This window comes from Apteryx rowi, unplaced genomic scaffold, assembly GCF_003343035.1.
Source record: "Apteryx rowi isolate R43461 unplaced genomic scaffold, aptRow1 scaffold_52, whole genome shotgun sequence".
In the NCBI taxonomy this organism is placed as follows: Eukaryota; Metazoa; Chordata; class Aves; order Apterygiformes; family Apterygidae; genus Apteryx; species Apteryx rowi.
In genome coordinates, this window is record NW_020450783.1 from 1191108 (window position 1) to 1217781 (window position 26674).

Here is a 26674-nt window from a genome sequence, read left to right on the forward strand (position 1 = left end):
TCTTCAGTGGTAAGCTCCTTGCATATTAATATAATGATACCAGAGTTAATTTCCATTCTATGTTGCTTTTACATAAGTCCATTGGCTTCTAAAGCTAAGATGGAAAAACTTCCAAGGGAAAAAGGATTCTGAACATTTAAATGAATGTATGCAATTAGAAAGAATATAGAAATATCTGTACTACCAACCTCTTTGCATCATGAAAGGTGACAGAACTATGGTATTTCAAAGGCTGAGTTATGTATTGTAAAATGTCTCATTTAAAGAAGCATTTTTATATAGAGCGTTCTTATGTACCCTGAAAAATGTAACTAATAATTTTATAAAACAAACCCACAAATTGTGAAATCAGCAAAATTTAAATCTAAGAGTTGTATTTACTTTATAAGTAATAAGTAAAATAACACTATGGCACCTCAGCAGTGAAAGATTTGTCATCCTCTCCTATGGTACTGGTGGCAGCCTTGCATTAAAATTCAAAGTTTGTTTTTTTCCTTTCTTTGTCACTGATGTTGACACGGAGGCCACTTCACTGGTGCAAGCCCAGCTGCGGGTCACCGGGGAGGCGAGCCGGGCCGACGCGCGGGTGGGCAGCACGGGAGCCTGCCCCACTGCTTGCCAGCGTGCCTGGCTGGAAACCTCCGCCTGTGCCCCGGGGAGAGGCTCTGCACCAGGTACTCGTGCTGCCGGGCTTGTTCCTGGCTATATCCAGGTACAGGAGAGTCGGGATGCAGAGACATCCTGGGCTGGGCTAGTAGGGGTGAATTTAGCCCATGATATGTTGTTTCTTAGGTGAACCAGGTCTTAGGGATGCTCATTGTGGATATTGTGAACTCTGGCAAACCAATCCTTTAATTTCAGGATGGAGTAGACTCCACCGGTTAAAATGCATTTTCTCGTCTCCTGTGCAAGAGGATGCTTCGTCTCAGTTAATTCTGCTAGAGCTAAACTGCTAGCCTTGGGAGCAGTCCCATGAGTACCAGATTTGTCAGGGCCCCAGCACAACTTCTTCCAAGGGCTGATGCAAACAAGGCATATCTTGAAATGAAACAGGAATTCTTGTCACAGAGATTCCTAATTTCTTCAGCCAGGGCCTGATAGCTCTAAGGATTAACATCTAAAACTCTGCCAGTAAGGGTTTACCTAACATCAGGAAAAGTTCGTCTCCCTGTGCAGGTGGCATGTGTCCTCAGCGTAGGGACCTCACCATCTAGCCTACTTCTTCTGGAAGATTTAGAAATGTGTGCTCTCCTTCCCCCTCTGAAACGCAGTAAGTACGTTTGCCATGCTATAGCAACCGTTTGCTAAATCTAGAGCTAGGCAGGTGGTTCAGTGACTGGGAAAAGAGACTATAAGACTCCTGGGTTGGGCTTCGGTTCCTGCCAGTCATTTATTTGATGTCCTTGGATTCTTCTGTCACCTTTTTTGCCTTTTATCTAACTCTAAGCACTCTGCCACGTATAGGATGTTGAGGTTTACAGAGTTTGTTTCTGTTACAACCCTTTGCTTTTATATGCTCCCAACTTTGCACCACATCCCACTGGAACAGGAATTTTGCTGAATTTCGTGCCCTCCTGGAATAAGGAATTTCCCATTGTTCAAAGGCACAATATATTTTTATTTTGTAAATAAAGCTGCAGCAAAAATTAGTGTCTGCGCTTAGAGAATTTTCTAATAAAATATGAATGTCTTAAAGTAATTCAATATTGAGTTTACATAACAGGATCCCTGAACCCCTGTGGCCTAGCTCTTTAGAGAAAGGAAGAGCGGGGGAAGTCCTTTAGAAGCAGAGTCAGATCAGCTACACCTGAGTGCATTGGCAGACAGGATATGAGGGGCCGGGGGGGGGGGGTTGGGGGGGGGGGGGGGGGGGGGGGGGGGGGGGGGAAGGGTGTGCAGGTGAGGGGTCTCAGGTGGGCCTGCAGCTGGTGGTGTCTGAAAGCTCTTCTAAATACAGGTACTCTTGTTTGCTTTCCCCCCCCTGCCCCCCCAAGTGTGAATTTTAAAAGTTTAAAGTTTCTGAAATTTGTTTGCTTTTGCAATAAGCTCTATGGGTTTCTTTAGAAACACATTTTAGCTTGCCTGGTTTTGAAACCAGGTAAACAGGTCCATGCCTTCAAGAGACACCTATAGTTTTTCTTAGAGAGAAGAGCATGGAAGAAGTACTGTGATAAATGTCAGGACTGTGTTCCTTCTACCTCCCTTTTCGCCTTTTCCCATCCCATTTTCAGCAGCGCATGTGCTGTAATTGTGCTTGGAGTTGTGGGGGCTCTGCAGGGGCTGTGTGATCTAGTGCAGCGTGCAGCTTGTGCCCTATCACCACCTCTGCTCTGAAGAGCACTAGCGAAGGAAACTCCGGGCTTCTGTTTCTCTTGCTTCGACAAACCACGCCAATGCCTTGAGCTGTTCATGCAGCGTTGCGCACAGGCCCCTGTCTGAATAAATGCTTTACTGACAAGATAAACTGAATGCATAGGCTGTTGGCCATAAGCCAAAGGTTCTTGTTAAGCTCTCAAATGAGTGAAATCATGAAAACTTGCAGAAAGTCTCTTTATTTTATATGTGGAGATCATGTGCTAGGAGGTGGGGGGGATAAAAATGTACAGGCTTGCATTTCACAAGCAAAAAAAGTGAAGTTTTTCCTTTTTTTAACTACAAAAACTTGTATATAGTTAAATGAGATTGCCCTCATTAGTGAGTGCTAGTGTACAACAGTACTGTAACAAAAAAAAAAAAAAGAACTGATGTTCTCTTATCCTTATTCAAGCATGAGGTTATAAATATAGAAGGAACATATAAAATTTAAATTTTCTGGTTCATGGAAACATTGCCATGTTAGTTGCCTTGTTGTTATTTTTTGTTATTTGCCTGGAAGCCCTAAAATCAGTGAGCCAATAGTTGCTCTCCAGAGCCACGTTCCTCTAAAGTCTCCTGTATTTCTACAAAGGGTCTGCACTTTCTGCCTCTCCTACAAACACTTGGGTATTTCCAAAGGCTAATGTAGCTGACTCCTGCTGTGTGTAGAAAAGTCTAGGTCACAACTGAAGACTTGCAAACTGAGACAACGTATCATGATGCTGAGAGTTTATTCATTATTCTCTTGCAAAAATGAGCTACAGCCCTTAAGGCTCCAGACTAGCTCTTGGAAACGGATTGGAGACATCTCATGGCATCTGTTCAGGCATAACAAGGCTTCTGAGCTGGCTTCCCATCCCATGTCCCTGCTGTGTTTCCTACCCTGACTTCTCAACAGCGGAGTTCAATTTGACCAGTGATTTTTCACCAAGCACACTGATACGGAGTTGATTCACGTATCTGAGGATGTGCATTGCCCTCGCTTCCATGCACTCCTATGTATTATGATTTGATGGTGAAAATGATTCTTTGGATCTGGGGGTAGTTTCTTTCTCTCTCTTTTTTTTTCTTGAACTAAGTTACTAAATAAGAGCAGCATAAAAATATTGTTGTATGTGATGTGGTTATTTGCAACTTGTATAAAATGGTTTCTTTTGATTGCCAATGCAGGCTAAATAATAATTAATACCTTATTTTGGTATATGTCCAAAATATATTTGGTGTATGTCACTATTGTTTTATATTTTTTTGGCATCTACTTCATAATATTAGCATAAAGCATATCCAATTTTACACATAGGCTTTCATAGCAGGTGCTTTTCTTACATTTTCCATGTGAAATGGATTGTTAAACAGCATTTATTTTGCTTCAGTACTGTCCACAGCAAGCCTTTACACACACACACACACACACACACGTTTGCTTTCTTCGGGATGGCCCAGTGCCTTGGGTGTTGATGTGGGGGATGGTTCCGCTCCCAGTTCAGCTTCTGAGCTGCTGTGAGACCACAGGGAAACACTGTTGTTGTTGGTTTTTTTTTTTCTTTTTTTTTTTTCTGTAGAGATGGTATTTGGCTGCAGTTCAAAGAATTGCTCTACATGATTAAGTGTAATACTTTATTGTTGCTATTAGGATAGCCCAGAGAACTGCTTCCCCCAGTGTAATTAGTACTGTTTCCAAAGAGCCTTTTACTAGCCATGATAGAGTGAGTTTGACTTGGATTCTTGCTTCTGTGGCTTGCTGCTTGTTGTGTGTTTGTTTATTTATTAATTCTGGTATGCTTATCTTGTTCTTATGTTAAGGACACTACAAACAAAGATTCAAAAATGGTATCTCACTACTATTGATCTGCAAACGACTTTGAATCTCGTCATTGTGTGTTTTTTTCCTCCCCCACCCTCCAAGGCTATTTTGCATTTTAAAAACTAGTTAGCATTGCTTATCCCCTGCTTCTGGGATTTTGAGTCAGGGTTCTCTTGAGTTTCATAAATACCAAAAGGCAGGCATCACTTCTCCTTACAGCTCCGGGACAGAGGCTGGGATTAAATACTTGCAAAACATAGTTAACAGCTGGAAAAACTGAATGGCTGCCAAGCAAGAGTAGGAAGGGGTAAATGCTTGAAGACAGATGAATGCAAGGTAGCTGTACTTCTTAAAAAGTTTGATAAGCAAGGCTGAACAACCTCCATGCATGCAAGACAGAGGACAGAGCAGCTGAGCTCTATTAAGCCAAGAAAATAATGGAGAGGCTTCAAAAAAACTTGCTGATGCCACTGTCCTGCTAAAACTTGTTTTTAGCTTGGAAGTATTTTTTTGTCTAAGGTGGTTATCAACTGACTTTTTTCCTTCCTCCAGCCTCACTGTGCTGTGTTAAGGAAGCTTGTAYCTTTGCTTCTCTAAAATGAAGCACTCCTAATTATGCTGAGTCTAACAGCAAGCTGTTAACTTCTCAAAGCTGTGCTTTAGCTACAGCCACTGCAGGACCCTGGTGGAAGGATGTGAAAGCTGGATGGCCAAGGGCCCAAGGGCTTGGACACAGTCAGCTCTGCAGACTGGTGGTTGGAGAGGTTCTAGCTTGGAAATTCTGGTCTTATTTCCAGTTTCATTGATGGAAAGTGCACACTGGAACCCAGATAAGAGCAGGCAAAATGGCACACAATTAAGACAAAAGTCTTTTACCATAATTCCTTGTGAACTTAACTGGTCTTATTATTATTACACCTCTTCCTCTGTACACAAATGCATCATGAAAGTATTGAGGCAAAGCTATTCCTTTTAACCCTTCATACTCCACAATTTAATGCTGATTAAATTCAAACAGAACTCATCTTAAAATGCATTATATTATGCCTACACATCTTTTTAGAGCAGTGGAAAGTTTTGAGGGTTTTCTTGTTTGTTTTGTAGTGGAACAGTGAGGTGTTGATGTAGCTACTGTCCAGAAATACCAGGCTTCTGTGGGACTTGTTTTGGATACTCATCATCTTTACATACCACTATGAGTAATCAGGTAAAATATTTTGTACAGACATTTATCTCCAGGATAAATAAAGGAAAAGACTTCACTTTTTTTTTTTAATCTTTATTCTTGAAGAATCACAGGATAAAGTTACACAGTAAAACACAGCCCAGGCCCTTGACACAGCTGTGGATTTCTAGCCACTAAACCTGGCTTTCCAGTTCTCTAGATGATGCTAATCTTATCAGGTGACCATTTTTAAAAAAACACCACTTCAACCCCTTCAGCTCTCCATGCTTTTAATACCGACTGAAAAACAAAAAAATGAATGTATCTGTACTCAAATGAGACTTCTCTATCAGTAGTGTTAGAGTCTGTAGGTACTGCACAAGGCATAAATTTACTTGTTACTGCCTCACTGGGGTTTTTCATTAGGGGAAGAACAACCTTTCCCTGGCCTCTCTTCCAGAACAGTAGCACCACAGGCAGTGAGGTAAAACTCCCCACAGCATAATATTTTAAATAATTATTACTCTGTAGAAGTGCTAAAACAAGACAGGCTAATTATTTTTCAAATACTTAAAATAAAACACAACATAAAAGACTCACTACACATACAGAAAATATTAAGGGAGGCTAAAGATAGTCTCTGCAAAGATTTCAGTACATCAGCATCTGGCTACCAGTGGTGTACATTTATGGATGAAAAGTAGACATACTGAGTAAATGTTCACCTATGTTCTGGAATGTTAACTGTTTTGTTTTTTTCCTCCTTCTCCCTTGGCTAATAAGTTTTTTCATAAAAGCTGCCCTCAAAGCTACAGGATAACTATTTTAGGCTATACTAAATCAAAGATTAAGACCTTCATTGAAAAAAGAGGTCATGCTGCATGAAACTTAAGGCACGTGTAGTAAACCAAGTTAAAGTGCTTTATATATCCTGACTCATCACTGCATCTCAACCTGAACTGAGACTTGGTCTTTTTTAATGTGCCTGCAGCAATAAAGTGGCCTGTCCTTTGTGGAAGAAACTAGGTTAACAAACCAAAAGACAAAGACCAAGCTCTAACCAAAAAGCATATGATGCTATTAAAAGGTCTGGTAGAGAAAATGTAGGAAAACTAAATCCTATCACAAAACAGTTTTGTGGCTGTAAATAACTGCCCCTGTTAGGAAAGAAAATTCCTCCACATGAAAGAATAATTTAGTAACCACTATTGCCAGCTATCGTGGATTTTTCTTCTCCAGTAAATATCTGAGAAGACAAGCTATGTCACACACTGTAAATGAACAACTTTTGGGTTCTTGCATAATATGGGATTAAACTTTGGCAGCCCCAGATTGAAGGGCTGAATTTCTACTGAACTATCTGCAGGGCCCAGTCAATTATAGCTGTTAAGTGTCTTATTTAGTAAGAAGAGAGTTGCTTTGGTGAGAGGGCATTGCATCATGTAGCAGGAATGTAATTTAGTTAATTACAGCACCTAGACATGTAAGTGAGGTTATTCTCTGAAAAATGAGTGTGAAGAATGTAAAAGACTTCTTTCAGTCTTCTAGTAGTACTTCTTGGCTGGAGGTTTGTAAGACACCAGAAGACCAAAGGAAGCATACCCAAATAAAAGCGTCTGAATGAACCAATGGAACTGAACTGCGGGGTCAGTGATGCCTTTAGACCTGTAACATTAAGAAAAGTATGACATGTATCAAAATTTAGTCTTGTAGATTATACTGTGATATTTGCAAAGTAAGGTTAAATGTCTCTACCCATCCTTGTAACTGTGCTCTAACTTATTAATTTACAACGGAGCTCCCTCTACTGATCTTTGCTAAAACAGTTCAGCTCTTCATTGTTAAGCATCATTTATACATGCAAAATGAACATCTAGCAAATGTTGATTAACACAGGTTCTTAAATTTCATTTTTTGCCAGCTGTGAAAGACTATCTTTTTATAATCAGAGCTGCAGTGTTTCCAACTGAGTGCAGAAATTGGAAAAACTAGGATTTCAGATTTTAATCTGCTTACATAAAATGAGGACAATGAACAGACTATATACACAAATATAGACAAACCAGCCAAAAGTAATGCTATTAATTAACAAATCTATAATATCTACTTCCTCTCTAGTTGTTTTTCATGCCTCCTTAGTGATGTTCACAAGCAGACATTAGCCTATCTTTTACATCAGTAAAGAGTATATGGTGTTTAGTGCTAATAGTAAAACATAGCTATTGATTAAACTACAGAAATATGCCTGAAAAAGATGCTGGGCAAACAAACAACACTAATTCATTTTTACAGTCTTAATCATTACTCCATAGGACTTCATTAAGTAACTTGATTACAATGTACCCATCTGGTATGTTCACTGGTAATGAAGTTCCCTCACACTTAAAAATCACCTTAAGCCCATATACCTATAATCTATCTGCAGAATCAGAGGAGTTTAACTTTAAAGCTATAACTATAACTGGAGCTTTGTAAATACAATTTCTTACTAATTTCCATTCTGGAGGCAGAAAATACTCATCCATATTCTATTATCTTGAGAACAAGATTAAATAGCTTTCAGTGGAACAAAGTCTTCTCAGGTAACACCTCTTGAAGCCAAGAGACTTGTGACACACAGAGCCTGAATGAAGTTAGGGTGAAAAACATCTAGCTTTGAAAACAGCAAATAGACTTGCTATCTACTTTGTACAGGTCACAAGAATTAAAAAAAAAAAAAAAACATGAAAAGTCATATCTGTATTCTTCTGAAACATTCTAAGCAAAATCCAAATGAATACAAGAATGACGTGTTTGGACAGCATACCTTTTTGAATAATCTGTTGTCCTAATGCAAGACTTGTTGGCCTTACATTTACAGTCAAATTAGTCTAAGAGTTTTATCCCACAAATCCCCAGAGGTACAACTAGATCTTAATTAGCCCTGAACAGAAGCATCCTGTTGTATTTTCACAGTATGGATGCAGTCTGTTTAAGAGGGTAACTAGCAGTCTTAAAATTCAGGTGTTTGTTTCTCATCAAAAGTTATCAGATTATTTCTACACTACAGATTGTCTCCACTGCTTCCTAAAGTACTATGAACACAGTATCTGAGCTAATAATGAAGAATAAAAAGATATTCTGTCCTGTTATCTAAAGAACAAATCTCAAAAGCTATTAGCTAAAGAACAGTGAGTTCAAAGGCATGGACACACACCCTCTGGCAGACTTTGCTGCCACAAATTCTGTGAGTTACCATCTCCCACCTTTGACACCTTGTACAACAGTACAGAAGAGAGCACGTGTCTGTAGCTGAGTGAGAAATCTGCTGGCAATGAAGATGGGCTTAAGCTATAGTGCCAGATATAGGACAGTTGAGTATAGGTGTACAACTCAATTGTGGGGACAGTAACCTCTTGTGGAGGCTAGCAAGTTATCACTGCAGTAAGAACTTAAGAATTTTATCAGTGTCCTCAGAACTAATACTGCAACTGACAGTTGCCAAAATCAGTTTGTAGCTCAGGTGACATGCATCTGAAATCCCTTCCAGAGAATCTAAGGGGGGGTAGTGGTGATGACAACTTACTGGCATAACTTAACACCGTAGAAGGCTTCTACTATGTGAATCAACCAGGATACCCAGAACCTAATAAAAAGAAAGCATGTTTTGTTGAAAGTAACAAGGAGACCATTGCATCCAAAGTCCATTTTGCAGAGAATGTAAAACTGGAAGTGATAGTGCACTTTAAGCTAGAAAATGAGGTATGTTTCTTATCTTAGAAGCAAGTTAGGGGAAAAAAAAAAGTATAGTCTTAAAAGAAACTAAAGTCCCTAGAGAAAATGACAGAGCAACTGAAACTCATACAATACACCTAGACCTGCCACTTCAAGGATCCACTGAATATTTTTAAAATTTTCAGCACTTAAATTAAGACAAATGCTTACTGCAGGCAACACAAGTTGATCTTAGTTAAGCATGCAAAACCTATCCTTCTACCCACCAAAGTATTTAGTAGTCCTAATGAGTTACTGAATATTTTCATGCTTTTAGCTCTATGAAAACAATTGTGATTAGATTCAGAATATATCATGTGACTATTAGCCAAACTTGGTCTACAGATCTTCATATGAAAGCTTTATATATATTTAAAAAAACAACTACACAGGGTATTCAGTTAGGTTTAGTCAATGCCTTACTAAAGCAAAGGATGTTTTGAGCAAGCACTAAGAACGCTTAGGTTTGTCTGGAGATGTATGGCTGCAACAGACTTATCTTCTACGTGATGCATAATAAGGAACAAGTTAAAACAGTCTGAGATCCCATTTACAGAGAGTCAGAGACCTGGTTACAGGGAAGTGTTCTCCAACTCTTATTTGTAAGCTGAAATAACAGAAAAATTGTTCATAACTCAGCAAAACTTAGTGCAATGCACAGCTTCTTCAGTAGACTAGTTTTAATGCAGACAGGATCAAGGTAAGTTATTAGTAGTATATGAAGTGTTCTTTATTCGAAGCTGGAAAAAGTGGAACATTAGAAGACTCCTAAAGAGAGAATCAGAACTACCAGAGTAACAAACTGACAAAAGATGGGATACTACAGAAGGAAGTTTAAATATGGACTAGTAATTGTCTCCAGAAGTAGCATCTTAATTTTTTCCTTTCTCATTGTAATAAGACGGATGCCAAATTCTCAGTTGAGTTTTTAGCTTTCATACTGGCCTTGGCCCATCTGTTCTCCAATCTACTTATTGCCTCACCCCTTTAGTTGTACAGGGCTTGAAAAAGGAGCTCTTTAAATGTAATTAACAACTGGGTTACAGGAAAGCTTGTTAACACAGACTAACCAGAGAAGTCAGAGAGAGAAACAGCAAGAGAGATAGCAAAGAAAGTAAACAGCTAAATGACTTACCCATAGCATACCCATTTGTGGTAGTTCTTCACTAAATAATTAAGAAAGCTACCAAATATTCCCAAATAACTATAAGGTATAGTTGAAGGTGAGAGTGTCACCCACTAAAAAACAAAAACAACAAAAAACAAGATTAAAGTTAGCATACTTCAAGGCAGAATTATTAACAACTTAATCTTTAGCTTTCTCATTGTCATCCCCCCCCCAATGTTTGTTTAACATGGTTTAGGGCTCACCTATTTATGGTATTGCAATTTGTTCATTTCTTTAACCTTGTCCAAGACCCACACTCTTTCTTAACAGCAAGATTACTAGTCTTTTAAAGCACGCTTGCTACGAGGATTCAAACCTATGACATTTCTTTTGCTTGACATACCACGTGCCAAGCTGATGAGTTTAAGGTTGCTATCTGTGTACCAAGTGTGCATCAGCACATTAAGTGGCATTTAATTTGTAAGCCTGTTACCTATTACATACAATAGCAGACAAAAAAAAAGTACTGTCCTGAAGAGTTCAAACAATAACTAGACTGGGAATGAGGAATAACAGGATTTTTTAAAGTACTTAAAACTACGGGATCAGTTGTTTCTTCTTCTTTTCCTCAAAAAAAGACTCACATTTAGGTATATTTTAGAGAACAGGGCACAGAGGATAATCCAGCATGAAACTCAAGACCAGAGATGTAATGCAGTGTTTAGGTATCTTTCTTATCACCAAGTTGTCTCTGCAGCACTGACAAGCACAGTGCTTACCACTTTATTTTTATTTTAATAAGCTATGAAGGCATAGTCAGTGAGTTGTGCACTTTAAAGTCCATTGGGAATGTAAGGTTCACACTATGCTAGGCCAAAGTTGGCTTGTCTTCCCTTTCGTACCAACGCTGCAGTTTCTAACTATACTATAATTTAACTTGGGTTATGTAGTGCCAGGATGATGCATCTAAACACAGAACTTGCTTGAAGCTCATTCAATTTCTTGAAACAGTCCAAAAGTTGTTTTGTGAGCTGCTTGGCCAGCATCGATAACCATTTTTCAGTGGTGGCTCTTGTATGTAGAGGTCCACAAAAACAGAAGGAAAACTACAAGTGAAAGTCAATGGAAGACTTTCATAAACTTTTGTCAGACATATTAAAAACTGACATTAATCTTCACCCTACAGTAATCTGACCTGTCTTAACTGAAGCCCATTTTAGGACTTAAGACACCAAGACTGCACAGTGACTGAGCTAGTCTACCGTCTTCCACCAACAGCCGTAATGTCTATAACTAAAGCCATTGCTTGTTATTGTGCCTTATTTTTAAAGCAATTGGCAGCTCTCACAGGTGAGTTTTTATTGACAAAATGTCATTTCAACTTTATGCTTTTAAGATGTTTTCTCAGGCTGCCTGCAACACAAACTCACAAGAGTCACAGCACTTGTGCTGCTCTAATCATAGGTCAAGATGCTGCCTGTCTTTAATACCACATCCTTGGTTCACTCTGGAACCCAATCGAAGCCTTTCTATGGGCTTTCTTTGTAGATTTGTTCAGTTACCTCCCCAGCTGACCAGGCCAGAGCACCATTTTTAGTTTCCTTTTTCTCCCAGAAGTGTATTTCACAGAGTAACTCCTCAGTGAGTACCGAGACCACTAAGCAGCAAACCTGTTCCACAAGCCCCGCGGCTGCTCGGCTATCTGCGAGCCCCGCTGAGGGCCACCGCGGCGGCGACAGCCCCGCCAGAGCCCCGCGGCCTTCGCGGCCCCGGCGCCGGGGAGCTGCAGCGCGGCCCCCGCGGCGGGGAGCGGCCGGTGCCGTCGCTGCTGCCGGCTGGCGGGCACCAGGCCCCCGCGGGTGGCCGTTGGCCGGGCCGTCTCTGCCGAGCGCGGCGGCCCTGGCCAGGGAGGGGGGAAAGGGGGAGGGGACCCGCCGCCGCTCCTTACGCCGAGGAAGATCATGCCGAGGGTGATGCCGATCATCCAGAGCACTCTGGAGCGCTGGAAGTAGCAGGTGCCGTCGCGGGCCCGCTCCGCCGCCATCGTCGCCGTCATCCCTGCTGTCACCCCTTGCCGCTGTGCGCGCCGCGCCCCGCCGCTGCCGCCGCTAAGATGGCCGCGCGGGGGGCGGGGCCGCGGCCGTTGGGGCGGGGCGGGAGGCGACGCGCGGCCGTTGGGGCGACGCGCGGCCGTTGGGGCGGGGCGGGAGGCGGCGCGCGGCCGTCGGGGTGTCGCTCTCTAGCGCCAGCCCCCCGGATGGCCGCAGCGCCGTGCGGGCGGTGGCTCAACCGCCCCGGGAGGTGCCCGGGAGAGCGGGAGCTGCGGCGGGCGGACCCCGGGCCCGTGATCAGAGCGTCCCGCCATTTCATGCGGGACAAGAAGGGTTGGGGTTGGTGTTGGGGTGGGAGGATTTCCTTCTGACCCGAAGCCACATAAGCTGCTTGTAGAGTCAGTAGCTTAGTTTTGCTTGAAGTAAACTTCAGCGGTTGATGCTCTTGCTAGAAATAAGTTATTAATGTGGGCCACGGTCTGGCTCCTGCGTGACAAGTGCCCCCTGTGCCGGTGGCTGTGCTGCGTGACCCATGCGTCAGCAATGCGGGAGTGGGAGCTGTTGGCTACACCAAGCCTTAGGTGCCCCAGGAGGGACCAAACCGGCAGGGCCTGCTGCAGGCAGTGGCACTGTCACAGGTCACCCTGTGACTCTGATGCGTACCCAGCCTCATGCCGTAATGGAAGGATGCCACCGGAGACTGCTGCCATTAACAGGCAGAGCAAGGCCAAGTCACTTCCCTCCTGTGGGCTACTCCCAGGGACTGCTCTCCCCTCTGTGGTATGCAGTTGTGTCTTGGGGCTGGTGGTTATCTGAAGATACTGTTGTGCTAGTCTTACGGTCACAAAGTTGGCCATTCCTGAGCGACTGGGTCTACCCCTAAAAGAGCAGATTAAGAACTGGAACTGATAACGATTATGAAACTTGGGGTGGACACAAAACTTGGAGTGAATTTTTTCAGCTCACCTCTTCATAAATAAACCACCCCAGTCTGTTTTAGGGATAGAGAAAACCTGAAAATTACCACGAATCTAGTTTGAAATGCCCTGCGTGCTCCAGCGTGCCTGCCTCTTTCAGGCAGTCCTCTTTCCTCAGCCATTTACATTCACCTTAATTACATAGGTCATTTTTAGACCATTGCTAGTCTGATACATTCACCTCAACTTTGAGGTGACCAATACTGTAGTTAAACAACTAGTGCTCTCTTGTGGCAGAAGTGATAAACTGACAAATTAGAGAAGGTGGGTGAAGGTGAAAGGCAGGCCCAAGGGGAGCACAAGTGCCACGGGGCCCTAGGAAAATGTGGACGAATGCCTCTGGCACCAATGTGCACTATATCGTTTACACAGCCCACCTCGTCTGTGCTCAAAGAGACAGTTTTTAGAGGATTTCAGGTAGTAAATTGATTGGGAGGGGAGGGCAGGGGAAGTGAATGTTTTCCCCATCAACCTGGCCCCTTCCTCTGCAATAGATGTTGGCAAAAAAACGACTGGAATCCCCATGCTGTGATATCAGGTAGAAACCTGTCTTGTGCTGGGCTATAAGAATTGAAATGGGGAGTGAAGCAGGCTGGAGACAAGCAGGCTGCAACTGCAGCCAAAGTACAGACAGCATGGACTTTCACTGCAGCAGTGATAACAGAACAGTTTTTCATAGGAGCTCTTAGGACAGGGCCCCAGAGGATGTTTGGGAATGTGACATGAAAGACAGGAGTGTCTTAAATGTTTTAAATTGGGTACAGCTACATAAGTCAGTTTGGTATAAGAAACAATACCCTTAAAGAAAAAAAAAAGTGTACAAGAAAAGTGAAATCAGTGGCTTACAGCAGTAAACTTACCCCACTAAATAAGTGTGTGAACTAAATACATGGATAAGCTATAAAGATTTGATATAGTTCTTGTTACCAGGCTAAAATAAATGAGTAACGATAATTCTATCTAAATCAATTTGTAGTGTATTTATGAGGTTTAACTGGTTACAATGCATATTGAGATCTATGCTTCATACTAAATAAATTATTTGAACTACTTCTGGTTTAGAAAAAAAGGAAAAACACACACTCCTGTAACAACACTCCTATTTCTATTATTTAGAATTCTGCACAAACCTTCATCTTTATACCTTCCTTTGTGAAAACTGCCAATTTGAAGTGTGTATTAAATGCAGCATCTTTCACTGTTTGTCCTGCTGGGACTTTGGCCTCGGTGGTGAGATTGCCCAAGTCTCTAGGCTCCTGGGAAAGTTGTCCACGGACAGAAATGTTTGGGGGTGTCTTACACTTTCCTTAGGACTCTGCTACCTCTTTGACAGTGACTTTGACAGGGTAATAGCTGTTCATGCAGGATAAATAGAGTGAGAAATGTTGACTATGTTGTTCTGTGTGACTCCTGAAAATGGAGTACAGCTGCTCTTGTCATTATGTGTTAATGATGCGTCTGCGAAGCTGTTTTCTGCAACAACCAATTCGGCAAGTCCTGAGATATTCCCAGCATGAGCAGTGTGCTGCATGAAGGGTGCACACTACAGAGGGAATTGTTTTTTTGCATGTGTGTGTTAGTTTTGTTTTGTTCTGAGACCGTTCTCTTTTCCTTGTCTCTGTATTTCATTCCCAGCTATTCCTGCCTAAAGCACTAGGCCTTTCATTGTCGTGTCCTGTGGAGACTACAGGAGAGATTGATAGGGAAATCCTACAGAAGTAAAACTGTTGTTGAGAGAAGGTGTATCTCAAGCCATCTATAAAAAAAGAGAGATTCACAACAGGGAATACAATCTTCATAATACAGCTGCCTCAGTTGATTTGCTAATGCAGGGAAAAAATACTGTTCAGAAGATTTTGTATTTGATTTTAGGCTCTGGTCCCTGGATGTTTTGTTTTGTGCCTAGCTGCAGATAATTTACACTACTTCTGCCCCCAAAATGTAGAATGAGCTGCCCAAGGGACCACTCACGTTAAAACTGTGAACACTGTTGATGGTTGCTCACATCTGACTATAAGGCCCTGTTAGCCACTAGTGCCGAATAGCAGGATCGTGGAGATGACAGCTATTTGGAATGCAATCCAAAAAAAGGTCATTAAACTCTTCTTTGTTCTTGTTATTTTCTGAAACAGGAGAATTTGGCTGACTTTCAAATATAGTATAGTTTGACAAATGCGTCCTTCCATGTTACTTCATCTTGCAGCCTTTGCCTAATTTCATTTATTGGAGACAGGAGCTACAATAATTGGGCCCAGGTAACACAAAGATGTCACAGCTGCAAAGCCATCTTCTCTCTTAGATAAAAGACCTGAATTTTGTGTCAGGTCATGTGTATTTAGTTCACGATGACGTTTTAACCTTTGTGCCACCTTGGACAAGTTACTCAATCCTCTGAGATTCCTTCCTTCCTTCCAGTTCCTCCTTTGAAGGAGTTTTATGATACACGCAGTCGCTGCCCTCTCTACGGGGACTGTGTGTCCTTCAGAGGTAGGGATGCGCTCACTGCATTTGTGATCGCTGGAAATAGCATTCTGTTAGACCATGTACTTACCTTACAGTCATATTCGATCATGTCACAGCACTGCAGATGGGGAAATTTTAGTTGGTGAGAGCCAGACCCTTCGGATTTTCAATGAGCTATATGACAATTTGCTCTCTTTTGTCCTCTTTTAAGTTTTCATGACTCTGCATAGTAGGTCTTGATATCAGGCAGTATTTGCTAAAATTCAACTTATTTTTCGTAGCCCATTATTTAATTTCTTGCTCTTAAGAAAGCTCTATGCAAATTATTTCTGCCTGCCTGCAAACCCAGGCTCAAGGGTTGCGATGGGATCCTGAGATGCCCAGAGCTTTGCGGTAGGTGCGGCTGGGACATCCCCTGACAGGGAGCTCTACCGGCAGACCAAAGAGAACTTCTGAATGCCCCCAAAGCCAGGCTTATTAGAATGAAAACAAAGCAACTAATTGGGTAGGAGGATGGATGCGCTCGCAGGGGTTTGAGAGAATCCGAGTTCTCTACAGAGCCATGTCTTGGTTTGATTTCTGCTCGTGCCTGGCCGGGAGCCCCGGTGCGTGTTACACTAGGTGCTATTGCACTGAATTGACTGGGGAGGGCAGTGCGGAAAGAAACTGGGTATGGAAGACAGGGCGCTGGTGTGGCAGGAAGGTGTTTGGAAGAGGAAGGTGGCGCGGAGCTGCCGGTGGGGCGCGGGGCCGGCAGCTGGGCCCGGCAGCTGGGCCCGGGAGGCGCCGCTGCCGCCGCTGCCGCCGCTGCCCACTGCCCGCTGCCCGCGGCGCGGAGCGGAGCGGGACGTGCCGGTGCCGCCCGCAGCCCGCTGCGGCCTGAGCGCCTGCAAGCACCCGCATCATCTAGCCTGGCCATCACAGGCCATTATATCTTACCTGCTGTCTCTGAACTGAACTCAGTAACTTGCACTTACTTAAAGCATACTTTTCAGGGGGGCATTTGAACTTATTTTGAAGATCTCAAAAGACAAGAGAATCCACTGCTTTCAGTGATTAGTTCTACTCTTTCTTCCATCATATTTTGCAAAATATTTGAATGTCTACCTTCATGTCTTGGATCAGGTTAAGTGCTTCTGTGACTTCAACACGGGAAGTATTTTTTTGTTACTGAATTGCATTTGTTGGCAAGTATAATATGAATTAGAAATTGCAAATCCCAAACCCAGTTTTATGTGGAGTACTGAAAAATGCAGAACCAATTTACTTCGCCAAGTTTACAGGAAATATACTATTTTTGCATGCCTTGCTTCACCAACCTTAACTATGGAGTTTTCTGCTTTTTCCTTTCCTGTTCTCTTAATCAGAGTCACAAAGTGACTGAATTAAGATCTGGCATGCTGTTATGAGTTGGCAGCTCTCAACAGCAGGCCACGTACCAAAATATCACCAGGGCTTAGTGCAGACATACGGCTCAGTCAGCTCTGACCATGCTTATTAGAGGTCAAATTTTGATTTATAGATTGGAACATGTATCTTTGTGTGACAGAATTAGAACAACTTTATGTTCTTCCTAAGGCCTTTCCTATGCTAGAGTACATGCAGATATTGGTAGCTAACAATCAGCATAGCTGCCATGATGATGATAGAGCTGTGTATGCATTTGAAGAAGATGAGCTAATCTAGCTTTACTCCTGCTTCAGGCTACAGTGATTGCTGAGTCTATTTTATAGTAGTAAGGGCTGTAGGAAATTGAGGGAAAGCATAATCTTAAAAAAAAAAAAAAAGAAAAAGTGAGGAAGAAAAAATGTGCACCCCCTCATAGTCGCACACAAAAATTTATCTTTCACTTGCATCATTTGGTTTAGATTTCAAATTTAGATTGGTAATTAAAGCCATGAGTATTCTTTAATAATCTAAGTCTGAAATAGATATTATAAAGAGATCAATAGGTAAAGTTAGTACTAATCATATAGTTACATGAAAATGAGGGGTGCACGATCTCCTTCAAGATTTCGAAGATGAATACACCAGTTAAAAAAATCACTGAAGTTGTGTCTTTAGAATCCCGAGGTTTCCATAATGAGTAGGTATGTAAACTGAGGTGGGTTAGTTCTGCTGAAAACAAGAAACTGGACCCATGCCTTCTTTCTGTCTAATCCCTGAGACATATGTGGCTCATTTCAGACATTGTTTTTAGAAGTATGTCACTCTTTTCGTTCTTCAAATACTGAAGTTGTCTGTTGTAGTTACTGGCATAGAAAACTCGTTCCCCCTCCAGTTTAGAAATGTTTGCTATCTCTAACTTAGAGATATTGACTATCTCACTTTCATCTGGAAGTACAAAGGGTATTTGCCAGGTAGTCTGCCTCTTTTGTTTTGTGTTCTTGGTAGATGCCAGAGACTAGATAGAGACATGTTAGCTCTTCTGTGTCTTTTAAAATTCTTAAAAAAAAAAAAAAAAAAAAAGCGGCTTAGTCTAATCCAGACCAAGCCTTCACTGCATGAGTCATCTTAGTGGAGTCAGTGATGTGACTTGTGTAAACAGCAACTTTCTGTATAAATAAGGATAAAGGATTGGGCTCCTTTTAGGAAATTACTTGGAAATGAACTGCAGCCAACTTTAAACTGGATTTGAAGCTGGTATAAAAAAGATGAGATGTACTCAGTGAAAGTTACCTAAGGAGATGGAATTATCAATAAAATACTTTTTCTCAGAGTTAAATGACACAGTGCTGCAGTGAAACTTCTGCAAACAATGCCTGATTCCTAATTTAACTTGAAATTGAATTAACAAACAATTTAGTTCCTTTTACATTTTTAAATTTTTTTAATGGGGAGTTAGAAATTATTTCTGTTTGAATTCTAATGAAACAAAAGTATGGTCTTATAAAGTGTTTTATGTTACAGATCCACAAACATTACAGTATTAAAGTTAATGGTCAAGATTTTCATCACTAGAATGCCAAATTCACATGCCTGCAAAGTAAATCATTTTTAAAGAGCAATGAGAACCGCATAGGAAGAAACAAAGGAGCATATTAATTCTGCTTGTTGTTGTAATGGATGTCCTTTGTGACTTGGAAGTGACTAAACCTTCTCTCATACCTCTGATATATCCTTCTCATAGGTGAATGGATTCCATGAGTGTTTGATAAAGCTAGTTCTTTACTGTCACATTTTGAATAATTCAAGCCTCAGAAATTGTTAGCTATAAAGGCCTCAAACTAATTTTTGTAGTCTTTACAAAGATTAAGAACTAAGTAATGCCTATAAGCTGTAAAGGTGTGTATCTCTCATTGATTTTACTACAAATTCAGTCTGCTCCCTGTAGAGATGAATTTATGTCAGAGTTCCATATGCTTATCTTAAAACTATCGCTATGGTTTTCTATTATTAAAAAGCAAAAGAAAGATGAAACAAACTTTTAAGTCATGATGCGCTTCAACCAACATTGCATTAATAAGCCCTTGTAATTAGACAGTACAAAAGCTCACTGGTTGGAAGCCCAGGTTGCAAAAGAGCTTCAATTTTGATCACAGTTGTGCTTTTTACAGTTCTATAGTTGGCTTTACTGATGTCTGTTGGAAGTCAATAACTTTAGCCCTACTAAAAATATTCTGTGAACATCTCTGATGGCTTTCTTTTAATGTATGAGATGGTTTAAAAAAAGTGAAACAATTAACATTCATTTGAAATCTCAGTGTATAAAGGTTGGATTTATGCTACAAGTATTTGACTAAATTTTTTTAAAGGTGTATGGGCAAAAGAATATATTATGTCTTTTGGGGAAGCTATTTAATAATGCTAGCCAACAAACCTACCTTGTCATGATAAATTACATCTGACCAGGTAGCCTTGTTGATATTGGTTATGCTGGAAAGCTCCGAGTAGTTTAGACTATTCAGAAACTCTATTAAATATGGATTGCGGGCCCATGACTGCATACCAGTATCCTACAGCATTATACATTAAGTGGTTAAAATGGGCCAAAGGAGTAAGTCTCTGATAAACCATCAGCATTTTGATGCCTTGTTACCTACTTTAACCACTTGATGACAGTGCTTGTGTACTTAAATACATAACCTTCTGGTATCACTTCTTGATTTTCTCCAAAGGAATTCCTAACTTTTTCTTTCTGCTTCCTATTTTGAAAGACACTGCCTTAGATTGCCAAGTTCCTACATGCAGGGTAATAAACATGGGAGAGGATAGTGTTGGGAAAGAGGAAAGATTTCCAATTTACTGCACTATTCCTGAGGGTCGCTTGGGAACAGCTAATGCATTTTTAACATGATTCTCGGTTAAGGAAAAAGTCATGTCAATTGACACAATTTTCTAGCTCTATTTTTTTTTTTCCTCCTATGGGCCTGGAATAGGAATCTTATGAGGGGAAAACTGGCTGCAGTACAAAAAGCCAGCACAGATCCAGTAAAAAGTGGGGTCACTAGCAAATGGGTGAGATGGGTGGGAAGCACTTCCAGTACAACCACATGGGTGGGGATGTTGTTTGGGAGGCGGGAAGGAATAGGACTGACAAGAGAGGTTAGAGCGATAGTTCTGTGAACAGGGAGGAGAAGACTCCAGACAACTTGTCTCCAGTCCCAGCAGAATAGCCTTAAGGCCAAATTCACTCGTCTTTAGGTGACTGGTTATCGTAATCAAGTTTGGCAGACTATGATGTTGTGATTTGTATTATTTCTGTAGTATCATATGGGTGTGTTTGTATTCTGGCAACACAAAAAAGGTATAGTCCTTGTCCTAAAATATCTGCAGTTCAGAAGTCTGATCGTCTAAGGTGCTAAGAGTCCCAGCTGTTTCTGGAGCTGATCAGTCATTGGGCATTTGCCAGTTACACAAACAGCACGGATGGATGACAGAGATTCTGTTACAAAGGAAAAAGGGATACCGGAAAGGCGATGGTGGGGAGGACAAGGGAAAGGACTACAGTAAAGTGATGCAGACTATGAACCTGACCATACTGGGGCTTAAAATACTGCTGCAACCAAATGAAACAGTACTGTTTTCGGTGGTGCCAGCGCAAGTGAGGGCCTGCCAGATGGAACTGCATCCAGTAATGCTTTGGAGGCCCAGCCTAGATTTGGGGAGGACGTTCTATACAAAAGTATTTGATGTTTCTTGAGGTAAGATTTTAGTGAAGAGAGAATGTTTGCTATTGCACAGGTTACTGCACAGATTTTCTACTTACAGTTCAGAGGGGTACATGAATTTTGGTAATTTACACAATAGGCATAGTGGGGATCCTTCTCCAGCCCATCCTGTACTGGTGAGGACTCTGCAGATCTGTCCTTCTCTGTGGCAATCCTAACTCTTTGCAGGCTGAGGCTGAGCCTGTCCAAGCTCTAGGTCACTGTTTTGCAAGGTGTATCTGTCCCACAGAAGAGACTTATCTCCACTAACTCAAGAGACACTGTATTGCGTACCAGCAGGAGCACTAATTACTGCCTTCCCAGCAAGCCTGTAGCTTTCCTCCCTCTATACCCCAAGATTTTTTTTTCCCATAGCTCATCAGAGAAATGAATGGTTTGGGGCTGGGCTGGGCTACCTTTTAATATAAGACAAAAACTTTGCAAACATTTTGGCTTCAATTTTACCCCCCGTCAAATTTTCTTTGAAAATTGAGGCAGTCTTCTCTTTGAAATGGATGCAAATTTCAAGATTGCCACACAATCCGAAAGTTCAACAGTAGGCAGCATGATGAAGGAACAAGTAGTGAACCATTTTCAGGTACAGACAACACTGTTAGGTGACCATTGTGACTCAGGAATGAGACCTTGGAGTTTGATAAATAGTTCTATGAAAATGCCAGCTCAGTGATGGTCAAAAAAGTGAAACAAAGGTTAGGAGTTATTAGGAAAGCAATGGAGAACAGAACAGTTAACATCGTAACACTACTCAAAACACCATGGTTCATTTACATCTTAGAAACTAAGAGTTATTCTGACCTTTCTTTCTCAGGAAGGATACAGCAGAACTGGAAAAAGTTCTGAAAAGAGCAATGTGAATGAAGAAATGCACAGAACAAGTACCATAGCGTGAGTAACTGTGGATCAGCTACCCTGAGTAAATTAGGAGTTTTCAGTCAGGAAAAGAGGTAGCTGAGGGGAGAAACTGTTGGAGATGGGTGGAATAATGAACAGCTTGGAGACTCCAGGACCGGGGTAGGTTGTTTCCAAGTTCTTATGTTGGAGGCAGCAAGCACCAAATATGTCTAGGTGACAATATGATAAGAACAAATGAAAATGAGTGTTTTTCTTCATATAACACACAGTTAAGCTGTGGAAGTCCTAGTCAGAGGACGCTTTGGAAGCTAAAATTTTACATTGATTCAAAAAGAAGCTGGATAAGCTCACAAAATAGAAGCCTATTGTGTTTTCTATATATACAGAAAATCTCACCCACCTTAGGAACTCTCTGAGCTGAAAATGACAGCGAGAGTACTAGGTGAAAAGTAACATTATATGACTGACTGAGCTGTTTACATACACATATCTTCCCTGGACAGGTATCCATTTTTGGTCACTGCTGGAGAGTGAAATATTGAGCTAGACAGACATTTTGGTCTTAGTGAGTATGGCCATTTTTATGTGGTTAACCTCATTTCAATTATTGACAAGACCCAAATTTCAGATATTTAAATTCAGTGCTATGAATTATTCTATATTATTAAATATAAGAAAAACTTAAATGTGAGGTTTTTCAAAAGTTACGTGAAATTGGCTTAATGCCTTTCTCCTTGATTTTAATGAGAACCAAGTTAGAGCAACACTGGTATTTTTTGACTGTTAATGCCAATGGTTTTGGTTCTGGTTTAGACTTAATAAAATGTATGACAGCATTGTTGTTTCTTCCCACTGTTCACCCTGAATAAAGGTATAACAATGCTCTGCCATAATAAAGGTTTTTACTGCAAGGAAAAGCTCAGTGGTGCAGGTGACACAGCTCTCTTGAGCTGGTTTTGGACTGGGGAGTGAATGCTCTTGGAAAGGAAGGATTATCATAAGTTTCGCCCCTTTTTGCTCCAGCTGCAAAATGTGTCTCCGTCCAGCTTGTACAGACACATCATGGAAGTGTGCATATGTAGTGACTGAACTCCTTTCAAAACAAGGCACACCACTGTAAATGCTCCCTCCTCTGAAGAGCAGGTGAGGGCACAAACATCTCCTGGCTCCTCATGTTCTTTAGTGCACTCCTAGGGGGCATTTGCCTGTGACAGGATTGTGCATGGGCAGGAATCTTTTTAGAAGAGAAGCTATGTTGTTCTGCTGAATTCTACAGCCTCACACTCGAACATGAAATTTCTTAGCAAGTCTCTGGAGTTGTTTTGTAGCGTTTTTATTTCAGTGATGTAAGGGCTGTTTTTTACTGCCAAGCCCCTAATTAAAGCAGTGTTGACTGGTAAGTAATGGGCTGCAAAAGGTGTACCAAAAGATAATTAAAGATGCGCTCTAGATAAGCAGGGCAAGAGCATCCTTTTTATGAGGTGTAAATGTCTGAAGACCAACTAGTGAAATTGATCTGCCCTCCGCCAGGATGAAAGTTTGCTTAAACATCAATAGCACTATTCTGCCCTAGAAAATGTTTGATGTGGGGATGTCTGGAGGGCCACACTTCTCCTAAGAATCCCCAGGCAGGCGCCAGGGGACAGGGCCCAGGCGGCACTGGGGATTCCTCATGCCCTTCCTGCAAGCGTCTTTCTGGCGCCTCCCTTGCTTCCCCTAATGCTAAGGCTGCTCGGGAGGGAGGGAGAGGAGCTCCTGCTGCCCTGATCTGGACCAAGATCGATATAAACCTTTTCCACAGCCATTCTAAAGAGCACTATAGCTAGTCCTTCTCTAGCAACTTTGGTGCCTCTCCTAAATGTCCTTTGCATACATGGCCTTCATTTTTGCTCTGTTTTCAGCATTTCCCCTGTGTGATTTGGATTCCTCTGTAGATGCCCTTATACCCTGACTCTGGCATAAAGGGGCATTGGCAGAAGACCAAGCAGGTTCCACATTATGACTCTATTGAAATCCAGGGCAAAAATGCCATAGATTTCAATGGGAGCCTGAGGAGGATCTATGGATCAAAGAAATGTTTTTATTATGCATACCACTTTCAGGGGTATTCCTGCTTCTTTCATGACACTTGTCCTATTCCCCCCTTTCAATTCTGTTGACATCTGGTTTTAGAGTGTGTTGTGAAATGAATCAAAAATACGGCAAAAAAAGACTATTACTCCTGATTCAGTTTAGAGGAGAGATGGGGAGGCTCACAAACAGTTCTTTTCATTATGACCAGCATGCAATAGCAAAAGATACCAAAGGATTATATGGGCAGCAAGGGCTGGTCAGTGGTGTTGCCTGTATCAGGGTATGGTCAAAGTGCAGCTGTAGCAGAAATTATCTCTTGCGTTAGGCCAAGTCCATATGTCTCGGCAGAAGGGGGGAGGAGGGGAAACAGAGATTGCCATCGTGCTTCCTGGAATCTCACTTAAAAACAAAACTCACAATCTAAGTCTCTATCAATTAGCATTGCAAAGAAAATCTCTGAAAATGAAGGGTGTAAAGAGGCTGCCTGGCAGAGTGCCTGAAACAATAACTCTGGGAAGTGTGAACTGCTCTCTCCATCATCAGGGGATGTTAACAAAAGCCTCGTCTGTTTGACCTAGCAGTAGTGATGGACCAAGTAGTGGCAAGTCGGTGCAAGCCCGAAAGGTTATCCTCTGCTGACTCCTCCCTCTCTTCTGCACTGGCTATAGGGTGTATATGTGTGTGTTGGGGGACGGGGGGTTGCTCTCCTTTTGAGATCAATATTGCAGGCCGTCTGCAGGGTCAGCTTTGTGTTGTAGCCATTCCTATGGGATCATGGTTTCAGACTTTCTTTTCTGCCATGAAAATTGGAAATCCAGAAAGAAAAATAACAGTATTTGTTGCAGCCTTTCCATATGGCTGTGGTTCCTTGTAACACTTTCCCTGTGGCCAAACTGAGGAGTTCTCCTTGTACCCTGCAAACGGGGGTTATCCTTGTCCCAGTTCACTATGCACCCCATGCACAGCCATCCTGGAACTGGAAGGAGGTGGGAAGCTCAGGTTACAATTCCAAACTTTCTTGGGCCAGTTTAAATCAGGGATGCCCATGTCCCTTTTCCTTCTGCCTCGGTGCATTCCAACCCCATGCTGGTGCTTGAACTAAGCTGCTCCAAAATTAACCTGCACCCCCCCCCCAAAAAAAAAAAGTGATCAGGTTTTGGAAGGAGTAGCTTAATTAACTGGCTCCTTTTTCTAGTCAAGCGTGCCCTGGAGATGGCACGTGGGAGGGCGCAGGACCATGTGTGAAGGCATATGGGGGTTTAAGACTTGTGGCATTGCACCCCAAGTGCTTTGAATTCCATAGAAGGAGTAGCTGAAGTTGGACGCGCTATAGAGATCATCCATAAAATTTGCCACCAAGCTTTATGCATTTGCTTATTGTGTCTGACCCTTAATCCACCCCTGCCTATATATGTAGCTGAACATTAAGGGCGAACCGAAGCTCAAGGCGTAGCAGCACACACTCACTATATTTAGCATCTCTTGCCACCTGGCTGCTTTTCCCCCCTTCTTCTCCCACACCCAAATTCTTGGCTATATACAAATTTTATTGTTTACATGGAAAGGAAAATCTCTGAACCATCCTGGAATTCTGAGGATGAAGAGGAATCTCATGGGGTGCATCTGTGCTGTGGCAGTCCTGGCTTAGGGGGACGGTAAGGTCGAAGAATGGGGAGGAGTAGTAAGAAATTGTTTAAAGCTGTTGTTTCCAGATGTTTTGGACTACACACTGCTGTCATCGCTCAGAGCTTCTCACTGCCAACATATACACGTATTTAGGTAAAGTGGTTTCTGAGGGCATTCAGCTAGCCTCACAGACAGAAGTTGAGTTAGGAGCTACAAAACAAATCTCATCTGGACTACTAGACTCACGGGGGATGACTGTCACCTCTGGGATGGCATTCATTTTTGTTGTGAAGTACTATGGTGTTGTGTGTAATGTTAAAACTCTTGCCCAGTTGAACCCAAAAGTAGTTGCATGGGTCATGGATCATGCAACAATCCCTGCAGAATGTAAATATTATGCAGTAGCTCTTAGACTTCATCCCTGTGCCCTTTAACTTCAGCGCAAGCTGGAGCAGGTCCCAAGGCTGACAAATGTTTGGGGACATGTTGAGACAAAAGACACATGAAGTAATGATGCCGTTATTCTTGAACACTTCCAGTGATAGCCTTTAATGACCTCATTTGACAAATTATTACATTAGCTAATTGATTTGCTGCTGTTCTGATCCTTTTCTAATATCTAATCCTTTTAGGCATTACAACTCTTGCTCCCTGTAAGTCCTTATGTCACTCTTGGCTCTCTAAATAATACTTCTGGCCTCTTTTGGATTAATACTTTGGTCATGATCTTACCTTGGGCTGAAAGCAGGAGGCTTGCTTGCTCTGTACATGTCTTGGATGTGCAGAACTGTCTGCATTAAAAGAAAGAAAAGTGTGAGGAAAGGTTGTGCGGAGCTCTTCAGCACACACTCCAGAGGGAAACTTCTCCTCCAAGTTGCCATGGAGTGCACTGGAGTGCGGCCTTGGCCTTTAGCATGAGCAGAGCTTTTTGATGCAATCTCTAGTAAAGCTGCTTTATTAATAACAGGATTCCCACTCCCCTCCACTAAGGGAGTGAGTGGAGCTGCCTGGTTAAATAGGAAGGGCAAGGAATTGTTTTCTGGGTGCGGTAAGAGCCGGGATGGTTTCCCTTCGAGAGAAGAGGCGAGCTGAGGAGCCCCACAGCCCTTTCTAGTGAGGGATCTCCACGCACTCAAGGGAGCCTGGGCTTTTCAGAGCAACCCTGTGGGGGGCCCGGGTTGCCTTCACTGTTGCAAAGCACGGGGAGCCCTTTCTGAAGGCCGAGCTGAAGCGGAGCGACAACTCCACCGAGTTATCGACTCCGGATGGGAATGAA

At 42.1% G+C, this 26674-nt stretch overlaps 1 protein-coding gene across 2 annotated transcripts; it reads right to left on the reverse strand.

The window, feature by feature from the left end:
* Positions 1 to 5410: 5410 nt before the first annotated feature.
* On the reverse strand, positions 5411 to 12308 carry TMEM254 (transmembrane protein 254). Of its 2 annotated transcripts, XM_026080418.1 has the most exons (4): positions 12134 to 12306; positions 10213 to 10316; positions 8890 to 8949; positions 5411 to 6989 (listed from the first exon to the last, which is right to left on the reverse strand). In XM_026080418.1, the coding sequence occupies exons 1-4, from the start codon at positions 12239 to 12241 to the stop codon at positions 6869 to 6871; spliced, it is 393 nt and encodes a 130-aa protein (XP_025936203.1). In that variant the 5' UTR covers positions 12242 to 12306; the 3' UTR covers positions 5411 to 6868. The 2 variants fall into 2 exon arrangements, with proteins under 2 accessions (XP_025936203.1, XP_025936204.1); XM_026080419.1 differs by lacking the exon at positions 8890 to 8949 and having other exon boundaries at positions 12134 to 12308.
* Between the last annotated feature and the right edge of the window lie 14366 nt (positions 12309 to 26674).

Bases quoted from the DNA above. Each gene is read 5' to 3' on its own strand.
- TMEM254 (XM_026080418.1), bottom strand. From the start codon at position 12,241: ATGACGGCGACGATGGCGGCGGAGCGGGCCCGCGACGGCACCTGCTAC. The intron at 10,317-12,133 runs GTAAGGAGCGGC...TTTGTTTTTTAG, and splicing joins TCGGCATGATCTTCCTCGGC to TGGGTGACACTCTCACCTTC. The intron at 6,990-8,889 runs GTAAGTTGTCAT...TTAATGTTACAG, and splicing joins TACGGTGTTAAGTTATGCCA to GTCTAAAGGCATCACTGACC.